This window comes from Temnothorax longispinosus, chromosome 9 (genome assembly GCF_030848805.1).
Source record: "Temnothorax longispinosus isolate EJ_2023e chromosome 9, Tlon_JGU_v1, whole genome shotgun sequence".
NCBI lineage: Eukaryota > Metazoa > Arthropoda > Insecta > Hymenoptera > Formicidae > Temnothorax > Temnothorax longispinosus.
Window position 1 is genome coordinate 9,394,148 of NC_092366.1, and position 12,558 is coordinate 9,406,705.

Genomic DNA, 12,558 nt, shown 5'->3' on the forward strand with positions numbered 1-12,558 from the left:
CAATTGCTCGCACGGTTGCCCGTCAAATCATGTCTCGCGCCTGCCGATTTATGGGCTCGTTATTCGTGGATTTCATATATTGTTCATACACTGCAGGTGTGAAATAAAGAAACAGAAATATATTTTTCGTCGTATAGGTATGTTTAATTGATTTCTAAAATTAACACAGGTAAAGGTTGTAAAAACTATCATCTGGACGACTCGAATTTTCGTTACGATCACTTCCAGTGTTTAAAAACTCGTTTTCATGTACTTTTTGTATGTAGATTATGTTTTTGCTTTTACAAAATACTGAACGTCACTGCGTGGGCGGCTGAAATGTGAAGATTGAAATGTCATCATGTCGCAACATTGTAAATAATCGTAACCTGTCAGGGAGGAAACAGCCAATCCGCTAACTTTGTGTTCTTACAGCACTCTACGTGTCGTAAAATAGTGTTATTATTGGTCGCTTTTTACGCGAATAGCATCATTTCTTGACAATCGTGAATAACATTGCTTCACTTATTAGATTCGTGATATAGGGACATTATTTGTATCAGTGCTGTCATATCGTCACCTATATTCTCAGGAGTCACTATTCACATAACAGTTTACTATCATCACATAACCATTACAAAAACTAGCGCCGTTATAACGAGAATCTTCCTTTTTTGACCTGTACACCATTACTTCGTTTTTCAAAGGGAGAACTTGCATTCCATATTCGAGGTGATTATAATTCAACTCAACAAGTGAATTCCATTTATATATCCGTGCGAAAACCGTTTGTTATTATGTTTCTACGTTCACCTGTGAAACTTCTCGGTCACATTCGTTCGCACTATTCCGCGAGAGTCGCGAGATTATTCTCGTTTACGATGATTTCGCGTACGAGAGATTCACCATGCGTACTAACACGTTCTCCACTTAAAAATATTTATCGGTACTCCGATCGTCTATGTAGAAAGTTCGTTTTGGAGCAACTCCATTGGTAACAATATACGGAGCATAGCTCAGATTTGCACGGTCGCTCGACCTGTTATGTTCGTCCGTTCCGCTGTGTTCCGTTTTCTTGTACGTGTCCCCTCTACTTCGTATCTGCTCCCCTTCCCTGTCTCCTTTGCCCCCTCCACTGTTCGGCCTTTGCGTTTCTCTTACTAATACGCCCTCGTACAGGCCGAAGCACGCGTCGGCACGTATTTTACAGGAACGTAACGAGCGGAACCCATTGCGAGGGCGCATTTTCAAAAAGATGTTTCGCCGCGAATACGAACATGAGTTTAATAAAGTTAGATCATTCATTCTTTTCTTCACGATAATATTCCCACAATCTAAATACTGTATCGTTGATTAGTTAGGAAAAATGCAATCTCAAAATTTCAAATTTTTTACTTAGAATGTTTGTATAAATATTCTTTAATGTTTTATTAATCTGATTTCTGACAGATTTATTAAAGTTGAATTTTGTTACATCAATTTTTCGTGCATTAAAGAATTGAAGAGTACTACTTTATTTCAGAGGAACAGGTATCTGTTAACAAAAGAGTTTGGATTATCCAGTACGTAGCTTCTTTTCATGGCACGTACTGCTATTTAACGCTATAGTCTCCTAAGTCATAATATACGCTTGATTGCTACCATACACAAGTTGTATGACACAATATATAGTATACTATATGTGCCTTTTTAAAGCCTCCTTGCAGCTATATGTAATTTTAAATCCGAATAATATCGAAAGTGATAGCACGCGAAGATTACTAATTTACTTCAACGTCTAGCGCAAGGAAAAATTCTCTTGATTTATTGCTTCGGACATTGTAATTAAATACAGTGTAATATAAACTTTAAAATCAAAGGGTAAATTTTCTTCTGTTTTGCATTTACGAATTATTTTGTCCATAAGGTAAAAGTACCAATGCCGGGACACTTAAGAGTAGGTAAATGTACCAATGCCTGGGCACGTACCTATGTCTGAATACCTTTAAAAAAATATAAATTTTTGGAAATAAACGTTTGGATACTATAGCTAAAGTTTCAAACTACAAGAAAAAATATTTTTATCTTCGATTTTAATTCGCGTTATACTTATAAATAATAAAGGTGTTCAGATATAGGTACATGTCCGGTTATTGGTACGTTTACCTTAATGGTACGTTTACCTTAAATAGCTTAATGTTTGTCAAATTAAAATTTCTCACTCACACTCACTCACTTTTTCACTCCCTCACTCACTTACTCATTTATTCATTCATTCATTCATTCATTCACATACTCGTGCACATAGCGAACACTTGTTGTATAATTTATCTCGATATTTTTTTTCGCGTTGATCCGAAAATTAAAGTTCTCAGCCCAATTTGCAGAATTTCTAAGAGCAGTATAACTGACATAATTTATAAATCTGTCGAAGCTTCAAGTTATTCGCTGTTATTGTCTACATCCTGAAATTGTAAATATACTCCAAGTTCGAAATTCAGTAAAGAACAACGTAGACAGCTTCGGACATTATAGTCGAGTTCTCGTGGCTAGTAAAAGGTACTATTTTCCATAAAATTGTATTTACACGTGGTATAGTGGATAAGAGAGGCTCTCTTTCCTCGCGGGAGAAATTAACGCAACGGCAAAAAAGGAGCGTCATTCGTTAACCCGACTGACTGCTTCTCTCTGGCCCCGAGATATACAAGCGGACCGCAAAGTAACGCCGCAAGGCGGAACCGCGGATCACACACGGGAAACGTATCTCGGCGGTGAAGAAGAGAGGGTGAAGGGGTGGTCGTTGCAAAGAGGGAAGGTGAGGAGGAACAGAGAGAGGTACAACAGAGCAGAGGCACCCTTCGCACGCTGTAGCGGCACAACTACACTTGGCCACATCGATTTTACCGGCTCGCTTGCACTCACACTTGGTCGACCCGTTCACTGAAGGAATGTCTCATACGCCTTCCTCCCCCTCCCCCTCTCTCCTCTCGTCGTATTCTCTCCTCCCCTTCGAATCCCCGCACACCGGCTGGTGTTGCTCGCCGCCGCCACCCCCTACGGACCCGGTCTCTGTCAGTCACGGACGGTTCTCTTTCTATCTTATCCTATCCATCCCTCTCCTCCATCCAAGCTCGCCAACGTTTGCCCCCGCCCCTCTTCCCTTCGCGTTCCCATCCCTCTCTCCCTCTCTCTCTCTCTCTTTCCCTTCCTCTCTCGTTCGCTGGTACATTCTACCAAAGTGTCCCTCTTTCTCTCTGACTATGTTGTGTGATGCGGGGTGGTAGTAGCACCGCGGGGAGAAGTGGGAGGAAGGTTGCATCTTTTGCCGCATCTCGGAATCTCGCGCGTTGCTCATTTGCCGTACATAGAGAGGAGAGGAGAGGAGAGGAGCGAGAGAGAAAGAGAGAGAGAGAGGGGGGAGAGAGAAAGAGAAAGAGCGCCAGAGACCGACGAAGTGAAAGAGGAGGAACGGAGGGACGAGGGAACCGAGAAAGAGATAGATAGAAACCTCAGGGCTAGGTAGTAGTATGCGAGAGCGGCGGTGGCATGGTGGTCGGACAGTTCCAGTTCCGTTTCGATTAGGCGAGTCCATGCGCGCCGGGTTTTTGGCTCGCGCTCTCATAACGCATCGTGCGCGAAGAGAGAAAGAGAAAGAGAAGGAGAGCGTGTGGGCGCGCGATGCCGCTCGCTATATCCATTGACATCGCTCGGCGCGATCGCCGTTTCCGTTGCCGTTGTTTGTGCCGCTGCTGCTGATGCTACCGTCTCCGCTGTTTACTCGGCGTGCCAGCCGCACGCCAACATTTACGAGCGCGTCCAGGGAGAAACGGAGTGAACGGACCTCCTCGTGCGGCGAGGCGCGAGAGAGACGGAGAACGAGAGAAAGAGAGAAAGAGCCCGTCTCGTAGACGCGAGACTCGGTCTTACGTACTACTCGACCACCGGTTACGGGTTCGTTCGTCAACAGACTGATCTCTCGCGGTTATGGCCACGCTAGAGGCAGGTCGCCAGGGTTACAGACGTGCGCTGTAAAAGTCCTACATGCCCTGATTTACCGGGTTCGCACGTATGTATGTACGACAGCCATTTGCGCGAAGAATTGCTCCATATACGTTCGCACACAACACACACATATGTGTATACAACTCGTACACACCATCACGCATCTGCTGCGCGCGATTGTACACGACATGGTGCTCGGGTGCTCCATCCATCTCGACAGCGAATCGCAATGACAACGGAGGATTCGCCATCCCTCTCTCTCCCCCTCTCTCTCTCTCTCTTATTTTTCTCTCTCTCTCTCTCTCTCTCTCTCATTCTCTTCGCCGGCCCTCTAGCCCAGTTCCGGGCACGGCCACTGATCCATCGATAAGGAAGTTTGCTGTCCTTTCCCGTGGTGAATTTGTTCATGTCGATCGTGCGCGATACGCGAGAAATCCACGGGACCGAGCATCTCGTTGTCGCATAGTCGGGGCCGGCAGGCGCGATATACTGCCGGTCACGTGACTGGGCTACCTGCTAGACGGCGCGAATTACGGACTGGCGGAATAAAATATAAGATTAGGCTCAGTCACACAATGAGAGGAATAAGGAATACGATAAAGGAATTAGGAATAAGGCATATTGCATCTCACTTTAATGTACGTGTACTGAAGTGAGATGCGACATTCCCTTATTCCTTATTCCTCTCATTGTGACTGAGCCCATTAGAGACATATTTAAAGTCGATTGTGATTCACATTTTTAATTGTATCTCGTTCTTGTATTACTTTGCCGTATCAGCCCGGTAATTTGCCAGCTATCACTCTTTCTTTTTTATTTCTTTTCGCGTCAAACGTCAGATATGTCGATTGTCATAGCGATCGACGTGTCATCATCGACGAAAAAAAGGATTACGTTAAATCCTCTATAATAATAGTTTAGCGTGAGTTCCCAAAGTAAAACGTTACGTATTCATCTATCTTTTGAATCGATCTCAGGCGTCACGCGCCGCTCGCGAATACGTCGTAACTTATTTATAAGATCACAAAAGTAGAAAAAAGAAGATAAGTATTAATCACTGTTATTAACCTAGTTTTGCCTAAACGATATCATCGCAAGAAAATCAATTTCGCCATTTCATTACGATGGCGTAATTAAGTAAGCAATATTCGTTTCTTTTCTCCACGAGGGGGGGGGGGGACTTGCTCTTCGTAAATCTCACGTGTTCTTTCTTTCTCTTAGTTTGCGCCGAGATATAAATAAGGTAAAACAGTCTCTCGGAATAGCGCCATGATAAAAATAAAAGGCGTCATCAATCTAAGTAGATCGCCATGCGCTATCAAAGTTGATGCGCTATAAGAAGTGCGTAACTAATCGGATCAATGAGATCAAACTAGATTTTTCGACGATTCACGTCAAGCGTGAATGGGTAAGCCACTCGCATAACTTCAGCACGTACCGGTAGACCGTGCGATATTCAAACATATATAGAAATTGTTCTAGACGACTCTCAAAGGTTCTAATAATTTTAAATCGAAAAAAATACAATTACTGTATAACGATCATATTTATAATCACGTGGACTTTGTTTGGTGACTTTCGCTCACGTAGTACAGGGTAGAGGTCCAGTTTCTCGTGGCTGCGCTCTTGGCTCGATTTCGCGACGACGGATCGATGACGGAGTATCGGAGTATCAGCGAGGTTAATTCGAAAAGGATACGGATATATGAAAGAGCGTAGTTGCGACGCGACGCGACGCAACGTGTAGCAACGGGGGCGAGATAAAAAAGAAGGGATGATATCTAGCAAAAATGGGCAAAGAGGAAGAGAGAAGGTGACGCGCGCGTAGATGCGTAATTTATCGCTACGCGGGACGTGCAACGGACGCGCGACGACGTCACATTTTACGCGCCGTGCTGGCCGTGCAGTCGGCCGGAATGACGTAGCGTGTCGTCGCTCTCTTCTCTCGCTTATCGGTGCTGTTAATCGAGGAGGCGCAGAGCGCGCCCCCGTGCCCCTCCACCTGCTCCGCCGCCGCCACCGACGCCGTTGCCACCGGTGGCGGTGGCCGCGCGCGCGGCCGCCGCGGCCGCGGGTGCCGCTTACGAAAATATGCGCGACACGAGAGCCAAGTTAAACCGTGGCCTCGGCCCCGTGCTGTAGGGAGTTCAGAAGCGCAACGTAGTGAGTAAAACTGCCCCCTCGCGGTGTGCGCTCGCGGTTTCCGATCATCGCCCATGCACTTCTCGAATCATGCACGCCGTCAAGTTCGTACCTCCTACCTCTTACCCCGCGCGTGCGTTACCCTAACCTTCCTCCCGTCTCCCGCCCCCTCCTCCGTGCCGCCGTCGTTTTCTCTCCCTTCCCGCTCCCATACGCGCTCGTTGCCCCTCAGAACCTCTCTGTCACCCTTCCGCTCCCTCTCTCCCTCTCTTCCTTCGTCCTTCCCGCCCGCCCGCCTGCCCCCCCGCTGCTCTAAGGTCCTCCATTTTGTCGTGATTCCTCTAGCTCTAAACGTATATCGGACATTTCCCTTACGCGCTGCCGCCGCCACTTGCGGCAGGATCGCGCGTGAAAATTTCGTTTGCCGTTGACACACCGCCAATCGGTCCCGGACGGCGCGAGTACTATGGGACTCCACCACAGGTCGTCCTGGAAGGTGTCGGTCTCTCTCTCTCTCTCTCTCTCTCTCTCTCTCTCTCTCTCTCTCTCTCTCTCTCTCTCTCTCTCTCTCTCTTTCACACACTCTCACTCTCGCTCCGTCTCTTTCCATCTCTCTTGCTCTTGCTGTGCGTTTGTTCCTCCTCTCTTTTACGTGCTCTACCATTCTTCTTTCCTTCTCTCGTCTTTTCTCACTTGCTCACACGCGCTTGCTGTCTCTCGTTTCCCCTTCCGCGCCCCTCCTCGCATCGTCCAGCGCCCCTCATCCCTCCCCTTTTCTCCGTTCTATAAGTCTTTTTCTATCCTTTCAGGTTTGTTCCCCTTAGAGTAAAAATCGTGTCTTTTTAACAACACGCGATTCTCTCGATCCATAGCGTCGTACGCCGGTTTTCGCCGTCCGCGAAGCGTAACCTCTCTCGCGCCGCCGAGATGGATCATTGAAGCCGTCTCTCTCTCTTTCGTCGTGCCTCGTATTTCGTCGTTCTTGTGCTCGTCCCCGTCGTCATCGCTATCGTTCGTGGTCGGTCTCACACGCCACTTTGCTTCGCCGTACGAACTCGTCATTACTATGTGGTGGCGACGTATGCCTTACTCTCGATAACGGTTGAATCGCACAGGCGCTCCTTGCGACTATAGTCCGTCACTATTTGGTTCGTTGCATTGTTTCTCTTCTCTTGGCTGTTCTCGCCACTCGGCCAGCTTGCAGGCTATTTTACATTTACAGGGCCTGTTCTCTGCTTTCAGATGTCTGCTGGGTCACAAATTCAGATGGCACCCCAAACAACCGTAAACTCTGGTCAGACAGTTCATAGTCAAGACTCGAACATGAGCACTGGTAAGTTCGATTTATTCGCTTAGAGATTGATACACAAATAGCAGAAATCCTGCTAGAAATGTCTGATTACTCTCTGCACATCCTGGTCCTTTGAGCAACTTGCTTGCCTCGAGGATAAAGTTTTGTGCATCTGAGAAAGTTTTTTGAATGTGATTATTTGAAATCAACGTTAAAGTTTAAAGATATCTTCATTCTGACAATTGATTGTAATTCTGCAGGCTCATCGCATAGTGATAAGGAGGTGGATGCAAACACTCCAGAAAAAGTACCACGGACTACTTCTGAGAGGAAAAGAAAGCGTAAAGCCGACGATGGAGGTGGAGGTGTCGCAGGTGGCTCTGTAGCTAGTAAAGGCGCTAGATCAGTTGCTGCTCTTGATAATAAGAAGATCAATGAGTATTTTCCAAAGCATCATCTGGGTAATAGTCCTATTCGGCATGGTGGAGCCAAGAGTCCCTCCCCTCAACAGGGTTATCCTATGGTAAGATTAAGCATTAAGATTACAAGAATTATCTCAACTATAGCTTTATGACGCCTACATAACATATGTTTTCTTGCTAACAGTATCCGCCATCACCTCAACAGTTACTCTCGCCACAAGTAACAACACCTAATTCTTCGGTGGCGGAATTCTCTTCGTTGATGCAGCCACCAAGACCTCATCCTCAACCTCCACCACCTCCACCACCAGCTTCGTCGCAACCTGCAGGCTCAATGGTCAGCAAGCAGGTGCAGGTAAGGCCTACCAACCTCAATAGGACAAGCCAGGTCAGGCAAGCGAAGACTAACACCCCAAATGTAAGCAAAATTCGGTAATATCTGCAAACATTTTATAAGAAATGACCCATAATTTATATTAATATCTCTACTGCAATAGTCGGAAGTTTTGCGATAGGGATATGTAAGCGTCTTTCATTATTAGTCTGACAAAATATAACAGTTCTGCTATTGTACAATAAGCAGATAACAGCCAAGCTGTCACTGTTATTCTCAATCAACGATTGAAATGTACTGATAAAGATATTGTCTAATAAAGATTTATTATTACCTTCAAAGATTTGTCTTTAGTTAATTTTTTGCACAGAAACAAAATGATAAGAGCAATAAAACTGGAAACAGAATAATATATTATTATTACAAAATTTAATTTTTTGTACCTAAGAATATTTTTTGTAACATTCTGTTTATTCATGTGAAATGTAGATAGATCTTTTATATGCCTACGATTGTGATCTCACGATGGGCATTTCTTGTCAAATGTTTGCAGTAAAATCAGCTAATTTTTTGGCAAATTGTAGCACTGTATACATTTGTTATTGTACAAATACAGGCTATCTTGTAGTGCCGTTGTGAGATATTTGTCTTAAGGATTTGACTACTGTCGAAAATAAAAAATTCTACTATTGCTTGAGCACAAACGAGCATTATTAAAGACATATTTTATTACTTTAATATATCGCATCTTTATTTCTTAGGATTCATTGAATATTGCATTTGAGTTCTAAGAAGTCCAATATTGTTTGACTGTTCCAGGATAAAATCTATTAAAAATTTTGTTGGGGTTTTAAACATATATAAACATTTGTATGAGAGCATTTTATACATGCGTACATTTTTGGTGTTTTTCTTGCTGCCTCCTTCAGTTTCATCAGTGTTTGTTCATGTTGCCTAAGTTTTGCTCAGTAGTTTATTTTCTACAAAAAGAAAGTCATGTGTTGTGAAATATAGAAATAATTACGTTATGTAATTATAAACAGATAGTTGTTAGAACACCAAACATAGACGTCGTATCTATGCAACTTTGTTTATACTTAAATTGTCTCTTACATTATACTCTTTCTGCATGTAGCAAGGTATCCAGTATTTTCGAGCAATGCTGACAAATGTATCAGATGTTACAGTAACATACTTCATTTATCGTAAAATTATACAAATTGTATTCCAGACAGAACTTACTTGCCAGAGGATACAGGAATTTGAAACCCAAGCCTCTTCAGACTTAGAACTACGTAATAATAAAATTGACGAGTTAAATAGGGTAAGTGCAATCGCGATTATGGAAGTTAGCTTATGCAAATCCTATCATTCTTACTTTAGATTGAATTACGCATAATATAAATATTATATAGGCGAGCTATGCTGTGTATCTTGACGATTGCAAATTAATCTAGATCTGTTCTTTGAACTTTTCAGACAACGGACGAACTTAGGCATCAAATGGCTAATCAACAGAAAGTGATTGAGCAGCACAAATCACATATAAATAAGTGTATAGACGTTGTAAAGAAGTTATTAAAAGAAAAATCAAACATAGAAAAAAAGGAGGCTAGGCAGAAGTGTATGCAAAATAGACTGAGGTTGGGCCAGTTTGTGACGCAAAGGGTAGGCGCGACATTTCAAGAGAACTGGACCGACGGTTACGCATTTCACGAGCTTGCGCGACGGCAAGAGGAGATAGCAACAGAGCGGGAAGAGATCGACAAGCAGAAGAAGCTGCTGCTTAAGAAGAGGCCGTCGAACAGCGAGACCGGCAGGAAACGTAGTCAACCGCAACCTTCCTTGCATAACGGCACTGAGGCGACATTTTTGAAACCAGATGCAGTACCTGGGTCGTATACGTGGCAGGAGTATTATGAAGCTGATGAAATACTCAAGGTACCATGACGCGATCATATTTTCCTTAGATATCCGATTTTTCTCCATTCTTAAGCGATAATGTGTTCTCAGTTGAGGCAAAGCGCGTTGAAAAAGGAAGACGCGGACTTGCAACTAGAAATGGAAAAACTCGAGAGGGAACGGAATTTACACATCAGAGAGTTAAAGCGTATTCACAACGAGGACCAATCGAGATTTAACTCTCATCCTGTTCTGAATGAGCGTTACCTCTTATTAATGTTATTAGGAAAAGGCGGTTTCAGTGAAGTGCATAAGGTAACGAAACATTCAAATTCCATCTATTGTTTTCGTTAACTGTATAAAAATTTACATAAACATAAATATACATATTTTATTTACTTGCTCTTATCTGTGTCACGTTTTTTTCTCGCCTTATAGGCATTTGACTTAAAAGAGCAACGGTACGTGGCTTGTAAGGTGCATCAATTAAATAAAGACTGGAAAGAAGATAAGAAGGCTAATTATATAAAGTAAGTTTCTTTAAATTTTTACTCCTATCGATATTAACTTGTTGATTATAATCGATAGTGTAGAGATGCTTTAATAACGACACGTTCTTGTTCCTCTTGAGAAGGGTGTTCTACTTATTCTTTTTTGTTACAACAGGCATGCATTGCGAGAATATAATATACACAAAGCATTGGATCATCCTCGAGTCGTAAAATTGTACGATGTATTTGAAATTGATGCCAATTCCTTTTGTACTGTTCTGGAATATTGTGATGGCCATGATTTAGATTTTTACCTCAAGCAGGTAAGCGTTTAATAATCGTTTCACATTCCTTTAATGGTAGCCGTAATATGTTTTTATTATTTTCAAACTATGTCTTCATTTCATTGCAGCATAAGACTATACCTGAAAGAGAAGCGAGATCTATTGTTATGCAAGTCGTATCGGCATTAAAGTACCTCAATGAAATAAAACCTCCAGTCATACATTATGATCTGAAGCCAGGTAAATATTATTATCTAATCATTTATTTTCGCGAATGTAAAGCCCTTTGCACAATGCCAGGCAACAGGCAATAGGAACAGGGAATAGAAATCAGCAATCATGTATAAATGCAGAATAAACAGTGACACAGGCAATAGACACAGAGTTTCCATCACGTTGGAAATTCTGTGCCTATTGCCTGTTGCCAACCAATCATAGCATTCGAATTTTTTAGGTTGTAATTAACGATTTTTTTGTTATTTCCTGTTCTTATTGCCTGTTGCCTGGCATTGTACAATGGGGTTTATAGTCATTCCCGAGGAATTTTATATCGAAGATTATTTTTGTACGCAAGTGAGTATGATTTCATTGTTTGCTGCTCCTATTTGCAGGTAACATTTTATTAACCGAAGGCAACGTGTGCGGTGAAATAAAAATCACTGACTTCGGGTTGAGTAAAGTCATGGATGAGGAAAATTATAATCCAGATCACGGAATGGATCTAACGTCCCAAGGAGCGGGTACTTATTGGTACGTATCTCTCCTCTCGAATTATATTGTCATGTTAAGGAGGTTCGCCTATTAGTTGAAAGTCAACTTAGAGTCTTAATTTGTTTATATGATTTACATAAACACTTTATACAAATAATCTCAAAAGTTGAGCAATATTGACCGTATAGTTTTTTTGTAATATTATTCAGAAATTGACCACTTTGAGCCTATCGCCTCATGAGAAACGGTCGCTCTGAAGGTAAATGATCATTAGTACACACTTAGCCAACTTAGGACTTTGAAAAACTAGCATTTGACAGATGAAACATCAAGGATTGCATAAAAACTTTAAAAATAGGATTTTACCGTGTGGGTTTAAAGCTTTATTGTCACAAAGTTTACTTTTACCTCGTGGATCGAATTAGTAATGTCAGACGTTGCCATTGGCAACGCAACAGCTGATGCGAACCCAACCTCACAAACAGTGTTTAACCACTAATCATGAACCCACGACACGCAATCATCAATGTATATCATTTCAAGTCTTTAGTATTTTCTGACAATTGTTCATATAGGTTTCTATAAATTATTTGTGATTTTTCTTTTACTTTATAATGTTAGATAATAAGTACCTGACAACGATTCCCGAGTCGTTGACACTGATACTTCGGCATATATTTGTTAATATTCTATATACTTCGGCATATATTTGTTAATTTTCTATATACTAATAATTTACGAAGCATATAACACGTAACTAGCATCTACAATTCGTTATACTGCATATTGCATATAATTCGGAATTGCTGTAATGACATTATTATTCAATCGCATTTTTGACTCCAAAGTAGTAGGTGAACCTCCTTAAGGTTCCTAGTCCCTGAGCCGAGAACCCCGCATTGATGGTGGTGACGTAGTCGTAGCGGTAGAAATAAAAACTGTCCAATGGAGAATGCTGTCCTCTGTAACATGTTGACAACCCCATTTTGTCGTGCGTGCAATTTCTTTATTATTCGCTCTG

At 42.4% G+C, this 12,558-nt stretch overlaps 1 protein-coding gene across 17 annotated transcripts in view; it reads left to right on the forward strand.

Annotated features, from left to right (window-relative positions):
* Tlk (Tousled-like kinase) overlaps positions 1 to 12,558 on the forward strand; it is a 62,292-nt gene that overhangs the window by 40,872 nt on the left and 8,862 nt on the right. For 10 of the 17 annotated variants that reach the window (XR_011733803.1, XR_011733802.1, XM_071789340.1 and 7 more), the window contains 10 exons: positions 7,345 to 7,435; positions 7,654 to 7,916; positions 8,000 to 8,233; positions 9,381 to 9,473; positions 9,629 to 10,090; positions 10,163 to 10,366; positions 10,490 to 10,581; positions 10,718 to 10,865; positions 10,955 to 11,066; positions 11,438 to 11,576. Coding sequence is in view for 15 of the 17 variants with exons in the window: in XM_071789340.1 (XP_071645441.1) it covers positions 7,345 to 7,435; positions 7,654 to 7,916; positions 8,000 to 8,233; positions 9,381 to 9,473; positions 9,629 to 10,090; positions 10,163 to 10,366; positions 10,490 to 10,581; positions 10,718 to 10,865; positions 10,955 to 11,066; positions 11,438 to 11,576 (1,838 nt within the window). In the remaining 2 variants the exon portion in view is untranslated. Of the gene's footprint in view, positions 1 to 3,498; positions 4,025 to 5,810; positions 6,124 to 6,379; positions 6,599 to 6,911; positions 7,251 to 7,344; positions 7,436 to 7,653; positions 7,917 to 7,999; positions 8,234 to 9,380; positions 9,474 to 9,628; positions 10,091 to 10,162; positions 10,367 to 10,489; positions 10,582 to 10,717; positions 10,866 to 10,954; positions 11,067 to 11,437; positions 11,577 to 12,558 lie in introns of those variants that run through there. The other 7 variants (XM_071789349.1, XM_071789348.1, XM_071789350.1 and 4 more) reach the window with 7 other exon arrangements.